The 23,354-nt window shown below is 36.1% G+C and overlaps 1 protein-coding gene across 1 annotated transcript; it reads right to left on the reverse strand.

Annotated features, from left to right (window-relative positions):
- Window positions 1-1,545: 1,545 nt before the first annotated feature.
- LOC306995032 (uncharacterized protein) lies at window positions 1,546-22,192 on the reverse strand. Its single transcript, XM_079606228.1, has 7 exons — window positions 21,950-22,192; window positions 11,454-12,328; window positions 9,341-9,392; window positions 8,930-9,065; window positions 7,560-7,693; window positions 3,872-4,111; window positions 1,546-3,150 (listed from the first exon to the last, which is right to left on the reverse strand). The coding sequence occupies exons 1-7, from the start codon at window positions 22,028-22,030 to the stop codon at window positions 2,602-2,604; spliced, it is 2,067 nt and encodes a 688-aa protein (XP_079462354.1). The 5' UTR covers window positions 22,031-22,192; the 3' UTR covers window positions 1,546-2,601.
- Window positions 22,193-23,354: the final 1,162 nt, after the last annotated feature.

The following is a 23,354-nucleotide window of genomic DNA, read 5'->3' on the forward strand; positions in this document are numbered from 1 at the left end:
CTATGCTTTCCCCAGTGTTTTCTAACATATTTTAGGTTTCCTTTCACTTGTAGCTTTGGTTGGGTTGTGTAGGTAGATGGTAAGGCCATATGATAGCGGTTTAAATCTATTCTAACTAGGCTAGAGCTGTATTTCTATACTAGAAAATAGTTATGTCCATCTACCCCAGAAGTTGCATTTCAGTTGATGTGTATATTTAACACTCAGCTCTATTTGTTGTTTAACTCTGTAAACCACATTGGTTTTAGCCAGTTTTCCCAAATATTAAAAAAAATGTATACCGTTAAGTTTATTGTACATGCATCCATTAAACTGTAACCACAATCGGTCATTAAAATGTGGCATTATCTTCAAGCCACATGAAAATGATTGAAGTTAAGAACATTTTTACCCTTTAACTTTTCTTTATGTTCGAGGTTGTTTCTTCTGTTATAAAACCCATTTAATTGATGAAAAATATATATTTGTACCTAAAAGTTGGTGCATCACCTTGCAGGGAACTTATTGTTAGATGATATTGTTGAAATAGGGTGTAATGCCTTCTTTATTTTTTGCCTTGTGCCATATTTTTTCCGGCTCTGTGGTCAGTCACACCAAGACATTCTTCAGAGGCTCAGATTAGACTTCCTACAACCATAGAGGTCAAATCTCTACAGCCCTCAACTGCTCTTTAATGAAGGTGGACAGAATGGCTCAGCACTCTAAAACCTCACACACTAAACTAATGGCATCTGACAAACGGCCACATTTGGTGGATTTGCTACAGTTCATTAGTGAATGTTACGTTGTGGTTTTACACAGGATAACTTTGGGAATGTTTGTACAATGAAGTTTCATGCTGCAAATGAATGGCTGCTTGCACCTGTTTAATAACTATATATATGCATAAATTAAAATGTTATATATACAAGTTCCATTTATGCATTTGGTAGATGCATTTTTTAAGTACCGTAACTTTCCCTTAATTTTATCATATTAACGTATGCTAAAATATTACTTTTTTAAAAATGCAAAAATACACATGTATATACAGGATTATTTGTCATACCAATTATATACAATCAGTTAAAAATCTGATTACACCTTTCTAGATATCTACGTGCACTTGTTCTAGTTTTCTTTGAAACAGGCTCTTGTATGCACCTAAAAGGTGGTTTTAGTGAAATTCAATGGTGTTATGATGTAAGCTCTAAAGCGGGTCTCATACTATGAACTCTTAAAATCTGCAGGAATGGTTGAGGGATTTATTCGGGGTTGGTCCCGAGTGTTCGAGAAGCTTTGGAGGCTGCTTTGCATTTGCTGAAAGGGAAATGTATTCCACAGCAAATATTTACTTGCATGGGTGGGAAGTGTTTTTTTCTTCCTTCTTTCAGAAAAGTTTTTTTTTAATGTTTTATTTCTACCTCATCAAAGTTTAAACTGGGGCTTTCAAATGGGGAGGAAAAAAACAGTTTATCAGTAATAGAGAAGCACATATAATAGCACTGTAAGTTCCATAGTTGAATTAGCGCTTGCTGTGCCTCATGTTTGTAATGCCTAGAAATAAAACCGTGTCTAATTTACTGCACTAATAATAAAAGACTACATTCAATTATATGACTCTCCTTTCTATGCATATTCTGAAATTATTGTACAGAACCCACACAACTTCACTATACAATGTTTATTTGCATTAAATGTTAGTTACTGCATTTTAAATGTCTGTACAGTGATCAATTCCCTTTATAATCCATCAAAATCAGTACAGTTGACAATATTACTGCATTCAGGAAAACACCATATAACGAAAACAGTTGCATTATATATGAAATTGTTATAAAAATATGATTGTATACACAAAATTTCAGTTATTGCATCAGTGCATGTTTAGCAGCATAGATGATTGCCAAAAGGCACATAGTAAGTGAAAAAGGAGGTGAAAAAAAAGTTGAAATTATTTGTGGAACAGTTTAAACGCGTTGAAATGAATTATGCAGTGGTTATGTCCCTTGAGAATTAAGAATATATGCTATTTCAAATGCTTTTCTAACACAGATTTTTTTAGCAGTACAATACGTGTATTGGAACCATGGTGAATAATAAAAAAAAAAAGTTGAAGTCAAGAGATGCAAAGCAGCTTTCTACTAGATCTGCTAATCGGTCTTCTACGTGTTGCAAAGGGATTAGGAACAAGCCTTATTGTTCATAGAGCAGATATATGGAATTTCATAATGAAAGTAACAATGCACCCAGTCTACAACTCGAACTCTCAGTAGTGAGTGGAATTACGTGATCATTGTTAACAGTTTATCTTATACGTACATGAGTACTTTCAAAACAATTGCAGGTTATAAAATATACTATTGGTTTTATATTTAGCGAATTAACTGTGCTGATACAATAACAGGAAGAACAATAAGTGCTTTCATTTTTCATTCATGCCAATATTCCAAACAAAACCCATTTCAAATTATTAACCCACCAAATATGTGCTGAAGACACCAGGAGCAGCTCATAAGATGTGCGTTTTCAGTCCTGTCATGATCATCTATTGGCTGAATCGGTCACATGACCATCATACTTAAACTTCATGGCACTGGCAGACTGTTTCTGGAGTCACTGTTAACAAGAGAGAGCTGAAGGATCCTGCGCCTCCAACGTCCCACCACAACCTCCCCTCCCTAAAGAGGTTGGGTGGATGCTGGCGGCTTGGCTTTTGGATAGCAGTGGCATCTTTGTGCCTTCAAACATCTGTCCGTTCATCCTCAGAGGCTTCTCCGGAGGTTCTGCTGACACAAGAGGCTGTCGGTCTTCCTCTTCTGAGATCGCAAACACAGGTACCGTGACGTGGTCGTCCTCCACGCTTGATACTTCAGCTGGGTCCTGCTGCTGGCTGGTGTCGGAGAGCGTGTTTGAGGTTGTAATTCCATTGGCTTGTGGTTTGGAGGACTCGGACGTGCCGGAGAGCAGGCCGAAGCATGGAGTGCTGAAACGGGTACGGCGCAGGTTGCTGGTGGAGTTGAGCCGGCGCTGGCGCTGGGCAGGTTGAGTCAGCGGGTACGAGGCATTGCTCATGAAGGAGTCGGAGTGGCAGCTGTTGGCAGGACTGTGAAGAGGGGCATCAGAAAGGACCTTTCCTCGTCCAGCATCTGTAGCTGTGCTTGGGAGTCCCTAAGTGCACATCGTCACATTAAATAAAAAAACTTTGAAAAACAACAACATTATTTTGATATTTCTTTTTGAGTAATGAGAAACATTGATGGGCTCTTCAAAATAGTTTTTTTTTCTGACCATTGACTAAACCTTAAACCTTTTAATTTGTCATTCATTTTAATCCTTCGCATCATGTACATGCCTGTTTGTGATGACAACTTTATAATAATACTGGGACGTTACAGTTCTCAAAATACAAAATTATGTACTTTGTGTTGCAAACACTGAAGTCGAAACTGAATTTTCAGAAGCCATTACTCCAGTCTTCACAGAAATAAATTATATTTTAAAATACATTCAAATAGACAAAAAGTTGTTTTAATTTGTATTTCACAGTTTAATAATAATAATATGATCAATATTGATGAACATGAGAGACTTTTTAGTATACCTTACAGCATGAAAGAAAAACACTTGTATCTTAGACACTGAAAGCAATAGATTTATTTGCCACCCATGCTTACTTACACACTTGAATGAAATGAAAAGTGATAAAGAAAATAATTATGATGAATGTTCTTCATCGTGGTCATCGTTAAAAAAAACGCATTTATGGCTCCGAATGATAGGTTGTCAATTTTACAAATTTGTAAGAATTTGTAAAAATATCTCACTAATGAAAATGAATTTGAATCATATATTTTATGTGATTAAAAAGGGCTTATGTGTCATTACTCACACTGTCCACCAGCTTGGTGAAAGGGCTGTTTGCGTTCCAGCTGCACCATTTCTTATGGAGTTGAGGAAGAGGAGGAAGGAGATCCTGGAAGGTTCGGACACTCCACGCTCGTGGTCGTGTGCTGTTTGTCGATCCGGTTTGGCTGCTCTTCATCACAGTAGGCAGTGCTGGATCCGGAGTCGACCAGTCGAAGGGGCGGCTGGGTCCAGTGTCACTGTGTCTCAGGAAACGCTCTCGTTGCTACAAAAGAGAAAACAAATTTAGGAGATGAAGATTTTTTTAATAACTGACGAAAACTATAAACCCCTCTATGTTGTAATAAATACTTGATATGGTAGCACAACTAATTCTATAGATTACTACTTGTCAGGGACTTTAGATAGTGTACTAAATGCAAAAAGAAATGTACAAATGGTCAGAATCACATTATCTTGGAAATATTATGCATTTTTATTGTTCAATTGTGTAATGATACAGATACTGTATGTTTTACCCTGTATGTTTACTACGCAGAATAAACATTAACATTTATTTGTTATATTTTATTGCATGTCTCTGTGGAATACTTCATTCTGATTGGTCAATCGCACCATCCAGCGGCTCCCCGATAACAACCGGTAAAAACCAAACTGATAACACAAGCCCATCCGGGTCACTGAAGTCAGCGCTTTAAGCTTGCTAGGAAGGTTTGTTCCTTGTGGAAGTTTTGCGTTTGGTGAGCTAATAAAATATTGAAACTCAAATCAATATTTTGTGAACAGTTATTTAATGATGTCATCCGGTATCGCGGACTCGCTATCTCGTTTCATTCAAACGCAGCTTCTGCCATTTTGCATTGTTTTGATTGTTTTGTACACTGTAATGGATTAGAATATAACAAACAGGAACGATTTTAAACAGTTTCATATCAAATCAATATCTCTTATCCATAATTATTTACGTAGCGAAATACCGTGCAAGTGTAGTGTACTAAATGCAAATCTAGTTTGAACTTGCCGCGCTAGCAACTGCTCTCTCAGCGGAAGTTTTGCATTTAAAGAATTTATAAAATATTTCGACTCTGATCAATTATTAATGTCTAATTGCATGGCAAGTGTGTGTTACAAGCGGGAGAATGTATCCAGCCGGTTGTTATCACAGAATAAACCCAGACAGGGTGATCAGGACCCTGACGCAAAGGGATTATATTATAAAAATAAATTACATTATACATTTTCACGAGTTCACACTTAAATATAATTTGAGGGGGTAAAGTTTTATGCGTATTTGGCGTGCTGTCCGGGGGGAGGGCTCCAATCTCGGAGTTCGGCCCGAACCCAGAGTACTCCCCGCTATGTAAATGCTTAGGACTAGAAGCGTGGAGAAGGGGTGGTGGAGGGATGCTGCAAAACGGTCAATGGGATGAGGTGAGACTGCTGAGTATATATACCTCTTACCATTGATTGCTGAGTGCTCTCCACTTGCTTAATTATCTGAACGTGCTCCTCCCGAACTTTGTTAATAAAACATCATTAAAAATGTTTGGGGTCAGTAAGATTTTTTTTTAAAGAAATTAATAATTTTATTCAGCAAGGATGGTTTAAAGTGAGAGTTTATTTTACTTAAAATACTTTTTAAATAAATACATTTTCTGGGGGGAAAAAAATTATTTACAAAAATACTATGCAGCACAACTATGCTTCTTGCTGAAATGCTGAAAATGCAGCTTTACCATCACAGGACTATTATATTTTGTATATTATATTAATTATTTTATATTATAAAAACACGTGTTCAAATGTGTTTACCACTTTCATCAAAAAGGAATTACCACTTTCATCAAAAAGGAATTCCCAAAAGAAGTATTATCAAATATTTGAGGAAACGGAAATCCATTAAGATTGTACAACATAATCTATAATACTACTATAATTATCTTGATAATACAATTAAATAGTTTCAGAATGAGGCCAGTGTGTGAACTTTGTAAGCCACTTTCCTGACTAAGTAATTTGGGCTTAATAAATGGACAAAAAACTTAATAAATAATAAACTTTCATTAGTGTAAAGGATCTAATAAATGTGTGCCTTTGGCTTCCAGTGCAGTATGAGCCTGCTGAAGTCAGTGAATCTAGATCCAGAGAGACCAACGTTTGCCTTAGGAGTTGCTTTAGTAGGATTAAAATGGATTTCTCCCATTCTCTTGAGCAGTTTCAGATGCCGTGGCAGAGACCGTAATCTAAATGGGGTCCACGAGACCTCCAAATGTGTCAGTCAGCTGTTAACTGGACATGTGCAGTGTGTGTGTGTGTGAGTATCAGAAGGGGTTTTCTCATCAGTAGGAGTTTGACAGTCCTCACACATGATCTCTTGCAGCTCCCCATGTCTAGACGAGTATTATGCAGGGTTTAATCTTGAGCTGTTCTGGCACTGTTCCATAAATTAACCAAGACAATACCAAATTGTCCGGTTGTGGACAAAAACAAATATGGATAAAGAAACTACAGCGCCAAAAAGTTAGCAGGAACCCAGCCGGACACCACAGAGACGGAGGTTTCTGATTCTTCTCAAACCTCCTTGGATGAACACACAGCTTGGCAAATTTTTCATGCCACATTTCAGAGCCAAAGCAGCATGGACCACACACACACACACACACACACACAGAGCTGGGAAATTGGCTACAGACTTATAGCATTCATTAGTCAGAGCTATTAGCGGGCCAGCTCCTCCTGTCCCAGCAGCCTCTAGTGAAGAGCTACTTCTCTGCCCCTCATCCAGCACATCATCACACACCATGAACTTGGCCTCCACCAGCGTACTACACTCAATTGTTTTCAGCATGAATAGCTGGTGCAGTGTCATGACGAACGATTGAAACTACCAAGCAAAAGTAAACAGAGTATCAAACAATTCCAGTACTAAGAGCAATGAAAACACCATTTAAAAAATATATAAAATATATCAGTAAAGTATTTGGAAACTTTGCATTAGACAACAAACTATCACAAAAAGTGACATCTGAAAAAAAAAATTGTGCAGGTAATTTACTCAACACTAACTTTATTCACTTTTCAAGTGGATGTATATAATGCCATTTTCCCTGAAGTTGACAGTCACAAATGAGGTTCCAATGGAGAAAGTCTGAAAACCACTCTGCTTTATTTTTTTGTTCATTGCATTAAGGACAACAAAATTATATGTAGCCTACTGCATTACCTCTGGTTACTGCATTACATTTAAATAGAAAGGGAAATATAAAAATATATAAAAAATAAGTACATAGACATGCACACAACTTAAAATTTAAAAAATTTGTAAACAGAGAACTGTACAAATGTAATAAGAATATATATAATATATATATATATTGTTTTTGTTAAGACTTTTTTTTTTGAGAACCAAATCAGCATATTAGAATGCTTTCTGAAGGATCATGTGAGACTGAAGAGCAGCTTTACCATCACAGGAATAAATTACATTTTAAAATATATTAAAAAAGAAAACAGTTATTATTAATTTCAAAAATATTTCACAATATAAAAATGTTTATTGTATTTTTGATCAAATAAAAGCAGCTATGGTGAACATAAGAGGCTTTTTACAACAACATTAAAAAAACGAATCAACCCCAAAATTCTGAACGGTAGTGAACAAAATATATCTAAGTTTCTCATCTATTCCTGTAGAAGAAGAATCAGATACTCACAGTATGTGGAGAGAAGGGCAGTTGGGCCGAGGTGGGTGCAGAGGCGATGACAAAAACCTCATCTGTGCCCAGCTCCAATTCAGGAAGACCACTGGAGAACAGCTGCAGGTCACTCTTCTCGGACACGTCACAAGCTTCAGGGCACCGTGAACATGTGGAATGTCAAATTTATAAAATGACTGTAAATTCTTCAGTTTAACGCATGTATAAAAAGCTAAATAACTGTTTGCATTTGTCATGGTGCCTAAAAAAAATACTTCAGATCAGTAACTCAATGCTTATTTGCAGCTTAAATAGAAACATTTAAGTTCTCTAGCTGGTACGATTGGACCAAACTAAAGAAAGGGGGATTTTCTGATTTAGAGCTTAGTGTAAAGCCGACGTAAGTATGGCATATATTCTCGACCTCCCATTAAGATAAAGTGACTTCATACATTTGTGTTTAGGAAATATTCATGGCTCAGACAAAAATTCTAAATTCCTTCATAATTTCATTTGAAATGGTTACTGCTGAACTTTCACAAAATCATACTGTCCCACCGTAAAGTCACACCAGTCCTCAACAAATACAGTACATATGTTTAGGACTGAGTAATAGTTCATTTATCATTAATACTAATGACACTTATTGCAATTAAACAAATATTTTTATTGGACACATAATTTAATCAAAAATCTGATCTTTTTCTAAATTTCATATTAGTAGTAAATGGGGACAAATGGTGCAGTCTCCGGATAACTTTCATATTATTATTTCACAATTTTTGCATGAAAAAAAATTAAATGCACCTTGTTGTTTCTGTTGAAACATATCAAACAAATGGCATTATGTTGGTTCAAATGCAGTTATTTCCAGGTGGTTTGAATAGAGAAGGAAATTCACTTTTCAGCAAACTACACCCTAATGGAGTTCTCGTAGTCTTGCAGTACTGTTCTTGAAATTCAGTAATTTAGCTTTTTATCTGTTCCTAGAAGAGCCAAATGAATCTTAAATGTATAGGTTCAGATGGGGGACAAATGAACTCAGCAGCTTTACCGAAAGGAACCCAGTGACCCTAAAGTTCGCTTCATCTGACAACATCAATGAGGAAAACAATACATCTGAGAGAGAGAGAGAGAGAGAGAGAGAGAGAGAGAGAGAGAGAGAGAGAGAGAGAGAGAGAGAGAGAGAGAGAGAGAGAGAGAGAGAGAGAGAGAGAGAGAGAGAGAGAGAGAGAGAGAGAGAGAGAGAGAGAGAGAGAGAGAGAGAGAGAGAGAGAGAGAGAGAGAGAGAGAGAGAGAGAGAGAGAGAGAGAGAGATTCATGGACTGAGGGAGTGAGAGAGGGTTTTTAAATTCTTTTAAAAATAACGCATAAGCTATACTAAGCACCTGTATGGGACAGACTGCGGTTGAGGGAATGGTTGTTGTTGTCGTTCACTGTACCCAGCTGCTGCTCCAAGTCATTAGGAGAAACCATCTGCAGCTCACTCACATCTGCCGCTGAATTTAACACTCCTTCTGGAGCCTACAACACAGTACCTCACATTATTTCTACATGGACAGACAGGGTCCAAAATGAACACTCGCCAAGCACCTAATGTCAGTACAAACCTCGCCACCAGAAAGAAAAAGAGGAACAAAATCACTGTGCATTCATGTTTTTGTGACAGAGATCAAGACTGCTCATCTAATATTTAAGGGGCAAAAATTTACACAATTCAAATGACACATGTATGTATGTATGTATTATGTATAGGCCTAAAGTATATATATATACACGTCTCATATTTTTGACTTTACCTCTGAGCTGATGGAAGATGAAGCATTGGCTCCTTTCGCGCATAGTTTCGGTCTGGGAAAACAACAGTACAAATAACAATATCTCGTTTGTTATTACTGTCACTGTTATTGGTCATCAAGTGTTCTATTAAATGAGTGTTTACTGCTCTCAGCCGAACGACATTCAAATATCTGCTATGAATTGTGGTAGGACATGGTGAGAACTGTCTGGTAGGCTCACAGTAGGAGTAAGTTGCAGGGTGAACCAGAAATTTTTGCTTTAAAATCAAATGTAATTGCATGACCTCTGAAGCTTAGAGAGGTCAGGTCATCAGTAAAGAAATTTTATTTATTTACTGATTGAAAATTATTGTTTTATAAGCCCCTGCTCATTATTCCAATAAAATTTAATTCTACAATAAAATTAATCATACAATTTTTTTTAAATAATAGTTCATTTTACTAAAAGAACATTATACTTGTATACTTTATACTTGTGCATTTACACTGAGACATATTGGATTACAATATACCTGTAGGCAATTTTGGGATATATCTATTTCTTATAAACCCTTTGTTATGATCCACCAATGGACTGTGGGATGTCAATAGATTTTGGTGTTACCTTACACTACACGGTCACAGTGTGAAGTTCAAAAAAGGTAAATCCCACTAAATGGCAAATGTGCTTTAAGTCTCCAAACAAACAAGGTATATTAAAATATCACAAAACAGTTGTGTATTGTTAAAAGCCAAACATGTGTTGGAAAGAATAAATTCTGTAAACAAACATGGAAACAAATAAATTCTGTTTGTAACAGTAAAATTTAGAAATGGCCTTGTTTACACCGGTTATTAAAATATGTCTGCAATGTGATTGGATCACCCAAGAAAGATGTATGTTAATAGCAGGTGTAAAAACAGCATTTGAAAGATCACTACAGCACAGATAAATCGCTTCATTCAAGTTTCATAAATCAGTTCTGTGGGTGTCAAAAGTCACGTTGTTATTCCCACTGGGACCAACAATGAATGAATCTTACATGATGTATTTCTTTGAAACATCATGCTTGTGATTTAACAAACAATTGAATCATCTTTGTAGACAACTGGTCTCTTTTTTTCTCTATTCTACCATTTCTCTCAGCTTCTTATATTTTCTTCCGCTTCCTTTCCTCTCTATTGTGTGACTGCACCTCGCTTTTGTGCATTTAGTTTAATGCCAGGTGCGGCACCATGAATATGCTCATGTATGAATAGTGTTTTAACATCAAAGTGTTTCCGAAAAAGAAGAAAGACTTGATTTAAGCTGATTTAACAATTGTGAAAAATACTTCCAGCTGTGTCAACACCAACTCATCTGACTTTAGTTACACGGACAAGGTACAGTGTATGCGACATATGGCTAATTCATTATAAAGTGAACGAATTAAAAAAATAATTGTGATGCAGACAGCTAGTTTGTAATGGACTGAGAAGGAAGATGTGTTAGAATACAAATGTTGAATACGAAGACTTAAATGTCGGAATCACAATATTATAATTTCACAATGCACAGTGAAAACAGTTCATATTTTTTAAAATGTTATTACAATTTAAAATAGCTGTTTTTTATTTAAATATTTGTTAAGATGCAATTAATTTATTTATATGTTGAATATCAGCATCATTACTCCAGTCTTCAGTCTAATATGCTGATTTGCTCCTATAAAAAAACATTTGTTATTATTATCAATGTTGAAAGCAGTTGATTTTTTTTTTCAAAAGTTCAAAAGAACAGAAATAGAAATAATTGGAAAGATTACTAAATGTCTTTGTCACTGATCAATGTAATGCATCCTTGCTAAAAAAAAAAAGGTGTACTAAACACCAAACCTTGAAAAGTAGTTGTGCATAGATTAATTATATATATATATATATATAATATATATATATATATATATATATATATATATATATATATATACATATATATATATATATATACATATATATATATATATAGACATGTCTCTCAATTCACCCAGCAACTCTTAAGTCAGAAATGTTTGCATGGCTGCATGAGATTTTTTACGATGTAATTTCTGGATCAACAACAAATAAATCTCTCCACTTGTAGAAGAAACCTCCTTACCTGAAAATCACACAGAGGATGCCAACAAGGGCCAGAGCAAACGCGACCGTTCCACTCACTGCACCAAGAAGAGCACCAGTTCTGCTGTCCGAGGACAATACCGATCTCTGCTGTTTGGTTGTGAATGCTTGTGTTTGATTCTGGTAATGGAAGAGAAGAGCAAAACCACGGCCCCAGTGGGTAGTGGTTATCAACTCCATGATGACCTCCACCATGTCATCGTCAGACCCAAACACCAACTGGCTGCTAGAAGGGCGTCTAGAGCCGCAGAATCGGGTGGAGAAGGTGATGAGATCAGATATGTAGAGGACGTCATGGGGACAGGCATCAATCAAAGGTGTCTGGGTGTCAGGGCTCACAGCTTCATCCGTTTCTGTGGCTGTACGTGGACTTGTGGAGATCCAGTCACTGAGTGCTCTTGATGCCTGAGGTGAAATCGAATTTCTGTCTTCAACTGGCTGCTCTCCGGATAATGGAAGCGATGGTTGTGGAGCCGAGGGGGAATCGGACAGCATTTTGGCAGAATTGGAAACTTTGGTCATCTCCATTTTGGTGGACTGCTCTTGAATAACCACTTGCTTGACCTCCTCTCTGTGTGTGGACTGGGGTTCTTTTGGACTCCCAAGGCTTTTTGATACCAGCACGCTGCCATCAGTCGGTACCTCGTCCGGAACAGTGGAGGTGTATCTTGCAGGACTGTTATGGCTCTCAAAGACATCAAAATCAAACATCTCCATGATTAGCTGGTGACCAACAGGCACAAAGAACTGCCACACACAGTGAGTTCCAGATGAATAGTTATATGGAAATCCAGGTGACAGAATGAGGCCCTGCACGTCCACAACATCCACCTTGGCTCCACAATCAAAGTAAACCTAAAGACCAAAGACAAAAAGCATGAGATGCATTTCTACTGTCACGGCCTGGAACCAAACAGCATTGATACAAAATTGATACAAAATACACCGATGGCCTGCTTATGACCTTTGACCAAATTCAACTAAAATATAAGATTCCAAACCAGGCCTACTTTCAATACATACAGTTAAGAGAAGTAAAAAGTAAAGCAGTTGGTTCAAGGAATATAAAAACTATCATTTCCCTCTTTACCAAGCCCTTTCACTTTTAAAACCAAAGAAACTGCTGTCACAAATATATAAGTTATTAACTACAGTCAAATAAATAGCAATTCCTACTCAAAAATGGACTACTCGCATGGGTACAGAGAACGTTAACTGGCAACACGTCTGCAATAATATAATTTATATACTCTGTATTGGATCAGTTGAATTTTATCCTTACATTACAAACTGCTACATAGAACGCATATATCCAAATGGGATATTTAGACAACAACAAATGTACACACTGTCCAACTTATATTGATAATCATTTCCATGCCTTTTGGGACTGCCAATACATTCAACACTTTTGGTTGGAGGTCGTGGGCAGGGTATCAGAGATTCTTGGGCTCAGTATCCCAGCGTGTCCGGAAAAAGCGTTACTTGGAGATTTATCTACACTAAATATATCCAAACATCAAGAACAATTTATACTCATTGTAGTGTACTAACTACAGCGACAACAACAAAACAATCTTACTTAACTGGAAAGACAAAACAAAGCTATCAATAAACCTTTGGCTCAATCTCTTAATAACACAATGCAATATGGAAAAACTTACAACATCTGTAAAATCTAAACTCGATATCTTCAACCGGGTCTGGTCTGCATTCCCTTCACTACATAGATGCCTGATTCCTCATTGCATTCCAATACTATACTGTTACAACTATCACATACAATGAAATTGAAAAGCAGTTAGTAACAGTGTAACCATGTGTGCATGTAGTTTATCCTAATGTCCTTTCTATGTAAATGTATATATGTGTCTATGTGTATATTTGCAAATGTATATTTGTATGCGTGTATGTTTGTTTGTGTCCCCTTTTACCTTTCTTTTTTCTCATCTAGTGTACTTGTAACCTTTTGTTGTTAACTCGTAAAAAGTGTTAAAAGTAATAATTGTTTTTGATGATATAATGTTTTCTCCTTTCTAACTTAAAGACCACATCAAATCAAAGTTATACATACTTCATTTTTGGAGCAAATTCTTTTATTTAATTTTTTTATTCCTGTTTCAACAAGAAATAAGTTCTTGAGTTTAGTGACACCACTGCTTTTCAACCAGCGGTCCAGAGCCTATATGAGGCCTCAGAGTTTCAAGGTGGCTTAAGATGACATAAAAGCATTTAAAGTAAGACAAATAAGCTAAAGTAACTAAAAATCGTAACATTTTAAATGTACCCCCTCAACAACATTTTGTTTCCTCTAGTTCCCAGTCTTGGAAAACTTGGATATAACTTGGGTATGAAGTAGCCTAATTTGAAAAGCGTGATTAGTAGAGCTAGAAAAGTCATGTCAAATAATAATAAGTGTTAAAGTTCCGTGAGCATTTTTATAATGAATATAGATTTTACTAGGTATACCAAGGTGTAAAACATTTTATTAGATAGAAATTGAGGTAGAAATATAAAAGTCCTTATCCAGTAAATCATGAACGACTGGAAGAGTCATGTAAATTGATTACTGTAGTTATAGAAAGTAGGAGTCTTCATAGATTTAAATACGTTTTGAAAACAAAATTAGGGCTAGGGGGCCTTGGAAATTGTCCAGGGCCCTTGAAGTAAAAAAGGTTGAGAAGCACACATCTAGACGCATTAAGCTGCATGTCACAGTGAAGGAATATGACATTTAGAGAATAATCATCATATTGTACAAATTAGACATTCTTGCACATTAACAAATAGCAAACAGTTTCCTTGCAGGACACTATCTGCAATGCTTTTCATGTGGAGGTCAAAGAGTTGCATGCATATGGGAGCACATTTAAAGATAACTTTGCATGGTAGAAAAAGAAAGATATAACAAATGGAAGTTTCTGCACCACTTGAATTTAGATTAAGATAAACATGTTCAACATGTAGGACAATTATAATACACTTAATAACAGGGGAGAATCAGCAGACTGTTCAAGATAATTCTTCCCAGAACCTGCACTCCAGGGGTTAACGCTATACGCTCCTAAAACATCTTAATAGGCCAGTGGTAGTTCTAGCATCAAAAGTTCAAGAGGATGGCACAAGTTCAACAAACTAACGGGAAAGTCTTTGGCACTCCTCCGGTTTGTTTGATGCAACATTAAACATTGGTAAACAATTTTGGCAGCCGTCATTGGTCTGACGGTTAGTCGTTAGATGCTATAAAACGACATAAAGCATTGCCCCATTTTGATCGTTTCAGTGCAATAACAACAGACAGCTGAAAAAGAAACCCACCGAGAAACAAAAGTAAATGTTCTGTTCAGAAAATTAGCTTCGGTCTGCCTCTCCCAAACCTGAACTATTCAACCCTTCCTCTTTCATCGGGTATCAAAGCTGGATATGCTGGATGCTTTGCTAACCCCAGGGAGGTATTCCTTCAGACATGCTGTTCGTAATATCTCACAGGTGTGCAGGATGAGGGGACCTCGGTATAATTAAAGGCAGATGGGGATCAGGGCTAGACCACTCCAAACCAGACCTTGGCAGGGGCCTGTTTGTTTATTGGGCTTCCTGTTGGCACTGGTTCTGGACTGTGGGACGGAACAAACTGCAAGACCTCAACAACGCCAGACAGGTAACAAGCCTAGCCCCAAGTGACGGCATTATCCAGGACAAAAAGTAAAATTAAAGTCGAGATGAAAAAAAAAGAAAGAGCCGGTTTACCTTCTAAAGACACATTCCTAGTTTTATTGTGCTTAATATATTAGTCAACAAGAAATGATTGTCTCCATAATCTTTCATCAAAATGTTAAAACATGCACTGCCCCTCTGAAACTAATTTCCTTTTCGGCTGATCACCAGGCAAAGGATTTTTTTTTTTAACAAGTAGCCAAATAGACTGTTTTATACCGCCGTTGATTTTTAAAATCTTGTCTAAAAATCTATGCAGCAAAAGACAATCGAGAAAATATTACCTTTTTGGGATGCTCTTGAGGGCATCATTGTACTATCCCAGAAGTTAGAGTCTTATCATTTTCATCCACGCCTCCATTGGTCGCAAACTCCAAATTTTTGATTGGTAGTGTATAATCAAACAAAGCAAGCTGAGGAAACGTTAGCATTTACTTCTTCAAGATTTGCTTTAAGACGCAACATTTTTAATCAGGCTATGGATTTGATACCCCACCCAGCCCCAAAAACATATCTTGTTGGACAAAGCAAAATCAGTGAAAAGGTCATCTTAAATAGACAAGGCCACAGTAAACAATCTCAGCTTAACAAGGTCAAGGTCGTTTTCGCCTTCATAATGCCTTGTTTTCTTCTGTGTACACTTCTACCCTTGACTCTCAACCCATGCTTTTCTCCATTCAGGCTGTTTAAAAGAGATCAGTTGGTCAAAGCCTCATGCTGTCCAGAGTTTACCTCAGGTTCATGTGCTACTACTACACTAATAATTGCATGCCTGACATTTGAGCCGGTCAAATGCCACTCGCTGCTGGGATGTAAAGTAAGCCGATTTCAGGTTGACACAACAGTAAAGCTGAGCAATGCACATGAATATGAACAAACTAAACTGGAACAAGAGGTGAAAAAAGGTTCAAGACAAGTATGTAGGGTTATCCCAAACAGAAATAGGGGAAATGCAATTGGTTAAGGTCTGTTTCACGGAAGTGTGCTGAAGAGGTTTGTGATTTAACCAAACCACCCAGCTGCCCTTAGAAAACCATTTGGTTCAACAAGTCCAACATGATCGTGTCTAATTCCGAAAGACAACAAAAAAGAAAACTTTGGCAGTGATTTGCGAGATTTTTGTAAGTACCTCCCTCTCTATTCGAACAAATAGAATTGGGTCATTACCGTGGCTCCACCATAATACTGGACTATCTGCTGGTTAGGGCAGTGTACCATGCATGGTAGACTTCACATGAATGGCGTCCAAAGTACCACAGTGTGGAATAGGAAATAGGACATTCTTATAATGCCAAACATCCCAGCTCTGTTACATCATTCATCATCCCGCACTGGCATGGCGTAATTAGTAAAGTTGTCTTTTCTCCCACAGGGGACATTGGAAGGCTTTGCTGTTTGGTTAGATAGCCTTTTAATGAAACGAGGGTAATAAGTAGGCATTTACATAAGGTCCCGCTGGTTATTGTGCCCCAGTTGTGCTACATTAAAAGTAAAAGCAACTATTATTTTAACAATCCATTGCAATTTCAAACTGCACAGCATGATCTAGGTAAGAGAAATATGAAACACAAAGGTAACCATGGAGAAAGAAAATGGCATGGAACCAGTCCAAAAGAAAATAGGGCGCCATGAACCCTGAAGCCATGATTGTAGAAACACTACAGGAAGGTATAAAATAATACTATATGAACAATTCTGCACATGTAGCCTTCTTAGCCATGAAGCTTTCCCATATATTCCTAAATGCATACACATGTCAATGCAATGAAGTAATCACAATTTAACAACAGTAATGCAAAACGGTAAAATATCTCTTATGCTCAACAAAGATGCATTTATTTTTATCAAAAAATACAGTAAAAATGGAGATATTGTGAAATATTATTACAATTTAAAATTAAAAGTTTGGATACATTTATTTTAAAGTGTAATTTATTCTTGTGATGACAAAGCTGAGTTTTTAAAAGCCATTACTCCAGTTTTCAATGTCACATGATCCCTAAGAATGATCAGAAATCATTCTAATATGCTGATTTGGTGCTTTAAGAAGCATTTCTTACTATTATTATCAATGTTGAAAACAATTGTGTTTCTTAATATTTTTGTGGAAACCTTGATACATAGGTTTTTTTCTGGATTCTTTGATTAATAAAAAGTAAAAAAAAAAACAGCATTTCTTTGAAATAGAAATATTTTGTAACATTATAAGTGTATGTACTGTCACATTTGATCAATTTAATGAATTTAAGTAAAAGTTAAAAAAATATATATTATTTATTTATAAATAAAGAAAAGTAGTGTATATGTATTTATTATTATCCTACTATTTAACCCTTTTCTGTGTAGTTTTAGTCCATTTGAATAAGAGAATCTGTTCCTTCTGTAAACTGCTAATGCAACAGCAACTCTTGAACTGAAAAACAAGCCTCTACACTTTAAACACCAGCGAACTGTAGCTGACTCATTGAATGAGTGCGAGTAAAACAGTGCCAGATAAACTCACAGCTGTCGTAGAGAACAGCAGATTTCGCAGTTAAGGCTGCAATGTGAAAAACACCACGCTTCCTCTTGTATTTGATAGGTTACACACACATCTGCCCCTTCATTCCCCCGTACAGTAAACATGTCAGTTCATAACCTCCGTTCTTATTGTTGTTTTTACAATAATTCATTCTCTGCTCGTCTCACCAACATTATTTGTACTTTAAGGCTTTGAAGAGAAAAATGTGACTCAATATGAAACGTGAGAAGTCAGCTGGTAAACTGAAAGTTTATATCTAGTTATTTTCCCTGGTCTCTTTTGTACTGAAGAGTGTTTTCACAACAGAAGTTTCAGAGATAATATGAGCTGACATTATGACTACTGAAATTGTGCGAGCAGAGGGCTTAAGTAAGCCCCTTTTGCCCCACACACACACACACTCAAATGCGCAAACACCCCTGTGAGTCCCCCATAAACATGCTATGGGCCCCTGTAAGGGGGCTGGGAGAGGAGCACAGCTATTTATTGGTTGTGAAAAGTGAGACTGTTCCAGGCACTATCGAGCCCAGAGAGCCCGTGATGATGTGTTACAACCGGTTACATCAGTCATAGCCTGCCACTGGACACCGAGGCCAGCAGGACAGGAAGATGATAATATTTCACAATAATATTTTGATGAAAACAACAGTGATAGCTGCTGCACATCACTGCAAACAGAAACAGATTTTTATTGAACACACAGATCTTCATTAAGTAATAATGTAATTGAAACCAACACTAATAGTCAATAAAATTAATCCTCAAAAAGGATATGAAAAGTTAACAATAGTTCACTAAAAGCAAATGGAACCTGTCAAACTATAATGTACTCAGTGCTCAAAATTTATACTTTACATGTTATACTACATTTATACTTGATGTTTATAATTTGTTAAAAAATATATGTATACGCAGCAACATAAATACCTTCATGAAAATGTTTTAATAACCTAGAATAAATCATAAAAAATAAATATTTAAATTAAATGAAAATCATGCAATATTATTATTATATATTTTTTTATCTTGTATTATTTTAATTTGAAAATGTAATTAATTCATTTAAATGTTTTTTTAATGATTTATTCTAGGTAAAAAAAAAAATCTTCTTCTGGAAGATACAAATGTATACTCATTACGTATATATTTATAGTTTATTGTCTAAATATTAAAAGCCTAAATATAAATGTGCCTGATTTTTCCAGTTCACTAATTTTGCAATTAAAATAGTTTGCATGCATTACAATTATAACATTTATTTTAAAATAGTTTATTTTAACATAATTTATTTAGAAATATTTAAATACGGAGTACATCAGTTCAGGACACTGCTGGCATTTCATGCCAATTGCACAAATGTGCCAAATCAGTGAAAAAAACAAAAACAAAAAAAAACAATTTTCCCAGAGCCAACCTGAACATGTTAGTTTGCTCCCAGTCCATAGATGTCACTGGAATAATTCTACATTTCTAGCCACTCTCGTCTTTACAAATCACTCATAAATAGAACAGTTACTCTGAAATTTCCAAATTCACACAGAATAGTCTGCTGGCCAGGAAATGCACATTAGTGGTACGCTCCCATTTAAAACTGTTATGAGTGGCTTTCTCCATTCTCAGCGCATTATGGTGTAGAGAGTTTGAATAATTGAGAGAAATCACTCACAGAACTGCAAGTGCTTTGCATAGATATGCGAACAAAAATACATGAATGTATGCAGGAATTTCCAACCTACACAGTGTTAACCACACTAACTCAAGAATGAGAGCAATTCAAGACCTGCACCAACACTCTCTGTCCTTGCTGACAAGTATCTTAACCTACAGTATATCGTAGATGACGTAATATAATTTAGTTTTTTAAATATATATAATCTTCATCTGGGGGGGGATGGGGGAGATGGTCATGCAGCAAATTCCAAACTTGATTTGCACAGATCTGAAAATCAAGTTAATTCAAGAGGACAAAGGGAGCATTTAGAGGGGCCAGATAATTGTGCTGAGGTACACACACTCTGTAACTGAAGCGATGCACATCAACAATGCAATAAAGCCTTTGTAAACCGCTCAGGATTCTCAGAATTCAGAATTCACAGAGGAAGAGAGTGATGACTGAATATGACAGGTTGTCACCTCAGAAATAACCATTGTCCTTATGTGGCACAGTCGAGATGGTGCTGCCCTTTCCCACCCAAAAAAATAATAATTAGAAAAAAGGAATATACTGTAGCCTATTCATCCCTTTAAAGGGATCATTTCTGATAAATGATCATTCTGACACAATTTACTCACTCTCATATCTAAACCTGAATTCCTTTCAGTAATTCAGTACAATTTGTAATTAACAAGAATGTTGACTTCTTGACATTGACTTTTATTATATGGACAAAAAAACAAAAAACACTAAGGGGAAAATAATGTTCTTTTGTGTGCCACAGAAAAAATAAATGCTAATATATATATATATATATATATATATATATATATATATATATATATATATATATATATATATATATATATATATATATATAGGCTATATATATATATTAAATAAAAACTGGAAACTTTTATCTGTTTTGGCCATTCATTTACACAACAACAGTGTTTGGGGGCCTGACAACTCAAACTTTTGAAAAAAAAGTGCAAGTTTTGAAAATGATACATTTGTGAAAATTGTGAAAATTTGACATCGCCAACTACTGGCCTGGCAGCAGAATTATTTTTTCACAGGATTGTTTTGACATTGTTGTTGTTTATATGCTAAACTTAAAAAAAAGGAACACAAAGGAAAAACTTTTCTGTTTTAGTAAATCTTTATCGTGTAAATGTATCCTAAATAAGGCAACATTACTCAGTGCAGGTTTCAAATAAATTAAGATTCAAATAGATGGGGTTTTATCTATTTATCTCACTCTGCACTACATGAATTAATAAATCATATCCATGCCTGGGAAGGGAATAAGTATTGGTGAAAGCCAGCATGTGGAATTGACCACAGAGCAATGTGTTTAATTGCATGAGTGGAGCATGTTTCCCACAGGAATCTCGTAATCACCTCAAAAACACACTAAGCTTCTCCTCAACACATATTTCCCAAACTCTCAATTTCCTAGCATTGAGAAGCTACATAAACAGTGTACAGCCTTTGTGACGAAAGTTGATAGAGAATACAAAGGAGCTGTAGTGAAGGAATGTGAATGGCACAATATCAAAAGGTCCAGCCTTTCAGTTCTGATCTATGGCTGTACATATAGCCAGGTCTAAGAAACCAGTCAAGAATAAACTGCTAGTGACTGGAAGTGCTGTGACTCAACTCAATTCTTTCCTAAACAAAATTGTTATTTTGTGACAATGAGATGATGCAACTATAGCCTGCTAGGTATGATGCAGACAGATTCCCAAAATGATACAATTTGCTATTTTAGCTAAATGTTTATACAATTTTCTACAAACATTTTGATCAAATGACTGTTTCACATGGTGTAACTTAAGCAACCAGTAATAAAAAAAAAAACCTGCATGTTGATCACACAACACTGATTTTGATTTGACAGGCAAAAGGTATTAAAATATTAGCCTAATCATATTTTAAAGTAAAATTAATTAATGAATAATAATAATATTATTCAGATTTACTTGTGCCAACATTTCCAACAAGAATTTCAGCCTTGTATTGTTGTTGTTGTTTTGCAATCTCTGTACAGTAAATATATATATATATATATATTTTACTTTAAGCCCCACAATAAAGTAAAGAACTGAAAACATATTGATCATAGATCGAATTTTGTAATTTTAATGTATTTTGGATAACTTAATATAGGCTACCTGTATAATTTTTTTATTTTTTTTTATTGTGAATAATATATTTTTCGTTAATTTTCCCGTTCATTTATTTATGTAGCTATTATTTGAGCTCACGGAACCATCTGATGCGGAACCGCTGGCCCGTGCTGAACTGACCCCGCTCAGCCCAACTCTCTGCCAGAACCGACCCGGACCACACAACAAGCTGCTCCACATTTCATCACAACACCTTCCCCAAACTTCCGAATTAAATAGGTCTATCTTTCAAACCAAGGGACCTGCTATTTTGAAGTTGTTTTAACTGCTACATATACTCCATATAGTGTACTATACTGCAAACTAGAATCATTGCTGTAAACATTTTGACAAGCCGAAACAAACCGCAGACAAACAAAAGGGAAAGTGGGCTACTGCCACACACTTGTACTCACTTTTTGCGTAAAGCATCCAGTCACCCACAGAAGGCAGACTGTCATGTACACCCCCGTCCTTGTCAATCCGCGAAGCCCCATTTTAGTCAGTTCAGCTCGGCTAGAGACACACACAGGACTCGTCCTCTCACTCTCTCCATTCACCTGAGGGAACGCGCCTTCATAAAGCGTGGACACGCACGCAGCTACAGCGGAGGTCTGGCGGTGCGCGTTCACGACTACTGCACAGATCAAATAGACATAAGCGGGGAGAGTGAGAGAGAGAATGGGAACACTTAATGCCATTGCACAATGCTTTAGGGAGTGGAATTACCTTTAATCTACGTCCAAAAGGCAAGAGATTTTGTTTTAATTTAGGCTACTTTATTTATGTGCGGCAAAATTATGTTTTTTAAAAGTCCAGCTCGGACTTTGCAGTCAATGGCTCTTTGCATATTTGTTTAAACTTATAGTTCAAATCTTCCCTTTTATTCTTATCTATCTATCTATCTATCTATCTATCTATCTATCTATCTATCTATCTATCTATCTATCTATCTATCTATCTATCTATCTATCTATCTATCTATCTATCTATCTATCTATCTGTCATAATTTTCCAATGACAAATAAAGAGACAAAAATGAATGTTCAAGTTATACAGTATTTATTCAGATTTTTTCCCCTTGATGAACAAAAATAATAGATGTACCTTGATATGAAACTATAATGTCTTCATTTCATCTGAACGAAATACTTCATCACAAAAAAAGGTGTAGTTGTTCTTTTACTTTAACTGTACAACTTCATTTAAGCAGAAGGTGACGCTGTGCCAGACAGCGGCAATGAAGGACAGAGATGACAACATGACAGAACACAGAGAAACATTCACAGAAATGGAGCCTGACACACAAGGCCTTTCCATGTCCATGTGAGTTATTTACAATTTCAAGGAGCTGTTTGACTGGAAAAAGTATGATTATGACTCTTTTCACATGCACCAAAATGATGTTTGTATCAGTGCTTGAGTGTCTGTAGTCTGTTAGACCCCTAAGGCAGATCTGTGAGGAAATCACTATGGATTCCTTGGAAAGTCTTCTGATGGGCAGCAGAGAACTCCAAGTGCGGTGCATTTTCAGTCAGACATCTGTGAGATCACTCTGTCAGAGATGCCGATAACATAAATCAACACTTCACTACAAACTGATCCTTATAAAATTGTTAGGTCATCATGAAACAGGCCACAGTGAAGTTTTCAACAGGTATGAATTTGCCACTTTCACCTATGCTGTCCATTCCATTTCTTGAGAAAAAGCATTACATTTAAAACAGATTTTTTTTTTTTTTTTTGGTTTTTCATTTTATTTAAAATTTGAATCGGTCTTGCACTTTGCAGCAACAATTTCCAAGATCGGTTTCTCTTTCA

Source organism: Phoxinus phoxinus (assembly GCF_949152265.1).
Source record: "Phoxinus phoxinus genome assembly, chromosome: 3".
NCBI lineage: Eukaryota > Metazoa > Chordata > Actinopteri > Cypriniformes > Leuciscidae > Phoxinus > Phoxinus phoxinus.